This window comes from Oryzias latipes, chromosome 5, assembly GCF_053564925.1.
Source record: "Oryzias latipes strain Hd-rR chromosome 5, Olatipes_Hd-rR_3.1".
Taxonomy (NCBI): domain Eukaryota; kingdom Metazoa; phylum Chordata; class Actinopteri; order Beloniformes; family Adrianichthyidae; genus Oryzias; species Oryzias latipes.
The window spans coordinates 13,251,539-13,258,774 of NC_136241.1; the positions used below are offsets into that span (position 1 = coordinate 13,251,539).

Sequence of the window (7,236 nt, forward strand, 5' to 3'; positions counted from 1 at the left end):
TCTCTGCACTGCTGCAGCTCCCCGACCACCAGTGGTATTTACCAGGGGGGAAAAAAGAGGAAAAAAGAATCGAAGCTGTTTTGTAAAAAATATCATTTAAAGGAGGAAAAGAACCCAGATGATGCTTTTCAGTGATTAAGTTTCATGCACTGCAAAAATAAGTAGCCTAAAAAGACAGAAAGAGCACTATTCTTGAGAAGAAAACCACTAAAAACTAGTAAAATTGTCTCCAGCAAGTAATTTATACTTATAAGATGTTAAAATCTAGAAACAAGCTGTTCCACATAAGCATTCAAAAAGAGAAAAATAAGCATACTTCGAGAGAGTAACTTATAATAATATCGTACGGTCCGATAATAAGTATTTTTTGCTAGTTCTAAGCAAATGGATTTAATTTTTTCAGTTTTTATAAACCTAATTCTATTTCATTTTGATTACAGTGACAAAAAATAGTTAAAAAGTAGAAATGACTCATTTTAGAACAAATCCTCATAAAATTTAGCTCTAATTGTTTGAATGTAAATCAAATTCTCAGTTTCCAAAACAAGGACACTGAATGCCAGTCTAACATTTATTGAACTCTAAAATAAAATCTTTAAAATTGAGCCAAAAATGACACTGTAATTAGAGATTTTTTGAGTCTTGAAACAAGTTTTTTCTCTTGTCGAGAGTAGGGAGCAAAAGAGTTTGGATTCATTTTAATACTTATTTCTTTATTTCTGTATCTCTGCTCTTCCTGAGAATGTGTATAGCAAAAATAAGTTCAAACAACTTAAAACCTGGTAAAATATCTTGAATGTCTGAAAAGGTTTTAATCTTTGAAAGAATCAAATGCTTTTCAATGTGTGATCTTGGGTGTATTATTTTAGTTTAGCTTTTGGTTGCTCTGAACTACATGTGGCTGTTTTTTTGTTTTGGCAAACAATTCCAAAGCCTTTAAGTAGCTGACATTTCAGTAGTTGAGCTCTCACAGAGTACACCCGGACACTTGATGTATAGGGTTAGGGTTGGTGAGTATTTTCAGAAAGGATCCTACTCCCACCAGCAAAGTGTTTTCTTCTTCTTCATGTTTTAAATCCAACCTGTGATGTTTCTGATGTTGTGACTAATTTCTACAATCATTCATACTCTGTCTGCAGTCACATTTATAAATGTTAGCATTGTCACAAACCACATCAACCACCCAAGGATTGGCTAATAGATCAGCTAATATAAATAAATTATGTGAAAAATTAAGTATAGATTTTTATTAAAAAACAAAAGCAAACACATATTATCAAATTTTTATAATTTTTAACTACGTAAACATTTTATATTAAGAAGTATTTACTTAAAAATAGTGAGGCATTTGTTTGTCCACGAGTGACAGATTAACTGGAGATTTTGTAAGTTATTTATTTTTGTCTTCTATTTCCCTGGAATTATAAATAACCAAAAAAAGCGGAAAAAATGTATACAGAAAACTGCAACCACACGTCTGCTCGATAGATGGCGGTACTCATTACTTTCAACTATTGGTTTACGTTCTGTGACGTCAAGAAGAAGAGGTTACGTCAGGACGCTCAGGGGAACACGGTGAAAGAACAAAATGGAGGAATATGCGAGAGAGCCGTGGTGAGTTTTTTATTTATTTATTTATTTTTAAATCACCTTAATTGTCTGGTTAAAAAACAAGACATGTTTGTTCCTTAACTTTGAGTACCTATTCTGATCACCAGTTGTAATGACTTTATCAGTCCTTAACCTTGCATGCTAGTTAGTGGTGTTAGCCGAAATGCTAATTTCTCCCTTGAAATCTATGGGTAGCTTGACGCTAACGACATACCGGCATGGTCGTGAAATCACGTTGGTGACCTTGTCGGCTATTTCGTCCACATGTAACTCTACTGACTTCACTGAAAACAGTAGTTGACTTTGCACTAAATAGAACACGGATTGCATCAAGTACCAAAAAGCCAACATCACCATTGTTGTTCAGAGAAAATTTGTATAACTTGTTATGAGACCCGTGTTGTTGTAACTCTGACTGCTGTCAACCCGAACCTGTGAGTGATCGGTTTTACTAGATTCCCCAAACACTTGTTTCGACATCCTGTAATCAACTTAAAAAAAACCATCATATCTACGTAAAATTGTGTTAACTATAGGTGGACTGTAAAAACCCATCTTAGGCCTTACTGCCATTAGTGTGACACTAAGTTGTTATATTTTGGCTGATCCATGACCAGTTGTCTTTTTCCCACCTCATTTAACTAGGATGTGACAAAACAATGGAACTTGATGCAATTTTGCTTGATTTCCACAAAATATATCTTTTTGGACGGTTTTGAGCTTTTCTTTAACACACAGTTGCACTGTGTCCTCTACATATAGCATGTTATTTCCTCTTGGCATTGTTTTAATGGTCTGCAATATGTTTCATTTTGGATAATAGGCATGACTGTAATGAAGTCTCCTGTAGCACATCCTGAAGGTCTCAGTGGTATTAAGACCTGGGTGTTGAGGTATTTGGTCCATGCATGAAACAATGTCTAAAGTTCCTAGAATTAGACGTTGTAAATCTTGGGCTAGCTTACTGGCATGCAGATGCACTCCCCAACCCCAACACACAGACAGAATTAAATCAATTCAAGTTTTAAGTTGTTTCATTTAGTTCTTAACCAGTTATGACAATAAAAAAGTCTAAATTATTGATGTCTACTGTGGACTTGTTTTTCTCTCAAGTTTGATGCATTTATTCGTTTTTGTCCCCCCCCCCCCCCCCCCCATATATTTGGAACTCATTAACGAACAAATACCTGCTGTTTATTTTAAAAATACTCGTATTAGGTTCTGTAGTCTGTTGTCTGGCACTCCATGAGTACAGCATGAGGTTAAGCTTTGTCTGTGTTTTTTGTTTTTTAGCCCCTGGAGGATTGTGGATGACTGTGGTGGAGCATTCACCATGGGAGCTATTGGAGGAGGGATATTCCAGGCGGTAAAGGGCTTCAGAAACGCACCCTCGGTAAGTTCAGTTTGGACATTTGAACTGTACGTGTGTGCCGTCACATGGGTTTGCTGTGATTATCTTTCTCCTACCTGTAGTGGCAGAGCCAGTGTTTTGAAAGCCTTGGCCTTCTGGTTCAATGACTCGCTCAAGGAAGCTTTAAATATTTTCCAGCGAGATGGGTGTTATAGTGTTTATCTGCTCTTCACACTTTTTAAATCTGTTTGTGCTGGTCTTTTTTGTAGGGAATGAGCCACAGGATGAGGGGTAGTTTAACTGCCATTAAGACCAGAGCCCCGCAACTGGGAGGTAAGACAAAAAAAATTCCACATGTGCCGACACTTATGTCTCATTTCCACTGAGCGATCCCGGTCCGGTCAGGTGATTGTCTTTCCTCCTGCGTAGTGCCAATAGAACAAAAGCTAAGCTATCGACAACAACAATGCGTGTTGTGTTTTTTTTTCTTTTCTTCTTTCTCCAAGATGGAGGATATATAAAGAAAATTAGGCTCAAAATTCTATTTTGAGTATTTCTACATCGAAATCTTTGTGAATCAGGCGCAGACGCAAAAATGTTGTTGGAAAAAGCTTGTAGGTGTGATTAAAGGCATCTGGCTCAAAACTGTACGGCTGGAAAACTCCAATATTGCTTGCCATTTTAGTTGCAGCGGTAATTTTAGGTTGGGGTTGTGAGGGACTGTAAGCTAGCAGGAAAGCCTATAAATGGATGGATGATGGGATGTGGGGATGGACTTACTCTGCCAGCAGAACTTGGAGGTGAATTTTTAATGAACTCCTGCTGTTCTGCAAAAATTATGTCCTAGAAAATGACATGTTCTTTTATTTTTTTTGCTCAAATCTGCATAATTATAAGTAAAAAGTCCACTGGGGACACTTTTACAATAGATCAAGAAATGATCGGAGTGGGACTTTGATGGGGTTATTCTGCTGTTCTGGTAGCAGGTTGTTTACCATGTAAACAACAATACCCTTGAGTCATGTCAACTTCACCAAAAGGTCAAATCTTCATTGGTTTACGTTGCTTGTTAACCATTACTGTGTTTAAACTTTTGGTTGTCTTTTTTTTTTTTGCAAGGTTATATTCATAAACGGGTTTATAACATTTTCTGCTATACTGTCAAAAAAGATGACTGATGGTTACTAGTTGGTAATTATTTGTGGGTGTGTGTTGCAGGTAGCTTTGCGGTGTGGGGAGGCCTTTTTTCCATGATTGACTGTGGTTTAGTAAAAGTAAGAGGGAAAGAAGACCCCTGGAATTCAATAACAAGTGGTGCCATGACTGGTGCTATTCTCGCTGCAAGAAGTAAGTACAAATTTCCCCTTTTGAAAATAGACAGAACTTCAGGTGAAATTTTGCCTTGATCTAACTTGGAGCTCATGTAGTGATACAGAATTTCAGTAACTATATAACATTGGCACCAATTCAAATCATTGAATGCTATCTAGGTGGTCAGACACACCAGAATCATTTTACTTTGGTGAAATTCCATGTTTGCACATGAACAGGAACGTACTGGTGGAGGTCCTCTGTGCTGTATGTAGACTGTGGCTAAATCCACACAGAAACGTATTTTTAAAAAAACTGGCATTACATCTAATAAACTATTAAACTTTAGTAAATGTTTTCTAGAAGCATATGTGGCCCATCTGTCATCACATAATGCAAGAAAGAGACCGTCTATTTTAAACGGTCTGTAAAAGTTACATTCCACTTTGCGTTTCTTTTGAATTTCCTTTTTTGGCTTCTCTCAGCGGCTTTTTTAAGATGTTTAAATTGTGAGATGTGTGTGCACTACTGTTTGCAAAGGCTTTTGTCTGATCAGAGCTCCACTTTTGGGTTCTGTGAGGACAGAACTTATCTAATTCTCTCGCTAACGGTACTACTATGTGACCTCCAGGGACTTCTTACATTTTTAGAAACTTAAAGTAATTAAGACATTGGTTTTATCCAGAAGATCTGTACAGCTCCTAGTAAACTATTGTGGAACAATTTTTCTTATCGTCGATAATTTTTCTTATCATCGATTTTGTTGTGTGCTTTTCAGTTAGCTGATGCTGCACAAGTGCAGCCTGCAGCTTTATTTGGAAAGTATAATGCCAGTAATCATGTCAGAATAAGTCAAGTGTTTGAGCTTTCAGAGCTGCATTTCATTTAGCTTTACCAGAACTTCCCCATTTTTGTATATTTTTGTGACGTGGGCTGCGACGTGTGTGTTTCTCTGTAGATGGGCCTGTAGCAATGGTTGGCTCTGCTGCTATGGGTGGGATTCTGCTGGCATTGATAGAGGGCGCTGGAATCTTGCTTACAAGGTTTGCCTCTTCACAAATCCCAACTGGTGAGTGATGTTTCTGATGCAGACACACCGTTATCAAAGTCACGATGACTGCTTCAGCAAGAAGCTGTCCTCTTTTATTCAAACTGAATCTATAAATCAATTTGACCAACTTTATGGTTGATGAAACATCCTCAAACAAACACAAACGGGCAATGTTTGGTTGTTTTTTTTTTTGTTTTTTGGACAGAATAGTGAGTCATCAAATGTAGCGACTGTAGGTTAAAGGTGACGTGTAGAAAAAAAAAAAAGCTGCAGCAGCTTAATCTCTGAGAGCCTCAGGGCTGACATGCTTGTTTACTCCAGGAGCATTAGTCACACCGTTACCTGCTGCTTCCTGCAAAAACAGTCAGGTGCCAATCACATAAAGATATGGACTGCAAATAATACATCTCAGATAGAATGGGTAACTTTGTTTTAGTGGAGCCAAATAAAAAAAAACAAACGTGTATTTTATTTTGAAATGACAAAATTATCACGTTTACATTTTTCCATCGAACCTTTTTGTTTTATTCTCATGTTAACATTAAAGAGCAAAATAAAAAACTGAAAAAATAGCTGATTATGGTTTTGATTGTATAAGTGTCTTTTTGATTTGATTTTTGGGGATTGGGTTTTCAACTTTAATAATAAAAGGAAGTCGATTATTTTAATCTATTGTCAAAATAAACATTTGCTTTACATGATGATTTCTTAAAAAAAAATATTTTCTATGATTTACTACAATTAAAATAACCATCTTATTATAATTTAAGATCTGTTTTTAAGTGTTTGACTGTCTATCATCTTCAGGACCTCAGTTTGCGGAGGAACCCGGCCCCGCCCCAATGCCTTCCCCTCCCTTTGGAGACTACAGACAATACCAGTGAAAGGACACCACATCCCATGATCCACTAGGCCTTTTGGAATTCCTTGCTGAAGTTATTGTGAAGGAGTGGAGGTGCAGACTACCGATCACATCGCACTCGAGAAACAAGTTTACCATCTGACTACATCAGAGATGTGGTGGATGCAATTCATCTCCATTTTCCCCCTCAAGAAACGTGCACATCTGCCTTTAGCCATTCTCAGCCTTGTCGTGTGCATCGGTGACACCCCACGCCGGCTCAGAACAGACACGACTGACTTAAGGGTTTTGAGATATTTGTGGGCTTATGAGGTTCAAACTCTGCAGTCATAGTCCAAACCTAAGCAACAGTCTGAGTATTCAATCTTGGAAGAATCTGTGAGTTATAGGTGATGAATTACTATGTGTATATAAAGTAAAAGCGTTCTGCTCCTTACCACATATAGTCCTCGTTTTCTGGTCATGAGTCACGCTTGTGCTGGCCGTCAACACTTGCCTGGCCTTTTATTTGATTTTTTTTTTTACCCAAGAGTTCTAGAGGCAGACGTCTGCCCGATACATTGCCATTCCTAGAGCACCAGTTTGTTTTAAAATGATTTATTTATTTATAGAGTTAAATCATATTCTATGAAACAGGGATTTCTACATTTAACATACAGATGGTGGGGGGGTTGGAGCTAATGACGGCGGCAGATTCAGGCAGGTAACAATAAAAAGTAAAACTCAAGCAAGGGATTGATGCATATTGTTTAAAATCTGTGTAACAGATTGTTCTATGGTAAATAAAAAATACAATGGAAAGTGTGTCTGGAGATTAATGAATGTGGCATTACTGTTCTGTTTAGGATTATGTAATAAAATAGTCAGGAAGAGGAATTGGTTTTATTTTACAGTCTTGTTCTGTAACGTGCTTCTCCACTAGAGGGACTTGGGTTTTAAAGCCTCCACATCTTGTAGCTTTCTCTTTAAGATTTGGAGAACACCAAGAGTGGCTTTCCACCCACATTCTCCAGTGTTAGTATCACACACCATTAAAGCTATCCATTCTGC

General features: G+C 37.4%; 1 protein-coding gene across 1 annotated transcript; it reads left to right on the forward strand.

Annotated features, from left to right (window-relative positions):
- Positions 1-1,464: 1,464 nt before the first annotated feature.
- On the forward strand, positions 1,465-6,987 carry timm17a (translocase of inner mitochondrial membrane 17 homolog A (yeast)). The gene is made up of 6 exons (XM_023954908.2): positions 1,465-1,614; positions 2,905-3,004; positions 3,232-3,295; positions 4,181-4,309; positions 5,232-5,342; positions 6,132-6,987. The coding sequence occupies exons 1-6, from the start codon at positions 1,589-1,591 to the stop codon at positions 6,206-6,208; spliced, it is 507 nt and encodes a 168-aa protein (XP_023810676.1). The 5' UTR covers positions 1,465-1,588; the 3' UTR covers positions 6,209-6,987.
- The last annotated feature ends 249 nt before the right edge of the window (positions 6,988-7,236 follow it).

Bases quoted from the DNA above. Each gene is read 5' to 3' on its own strand.
- timm17a (XM_023954908.2), top strand. From the start codon at position 1,589: ATGGAGGAATATGCGAGAGAGCCGTG. The intron at 3,296-4,180 runs GTAAGACAAAAA...TGTGTGTTGCAG, and splicing joins CAGAGCCCCGCAACTGGGAG to GTAGCTTTGCGGTGTGGGGA. The intron at 5,343-6,131 runs GTGAGTGATGTT...TATCATCTTCAG, and splicing joins CTCTTCACAAATCCCAACTG to GACCTCAGTTTGCGGAGGAA.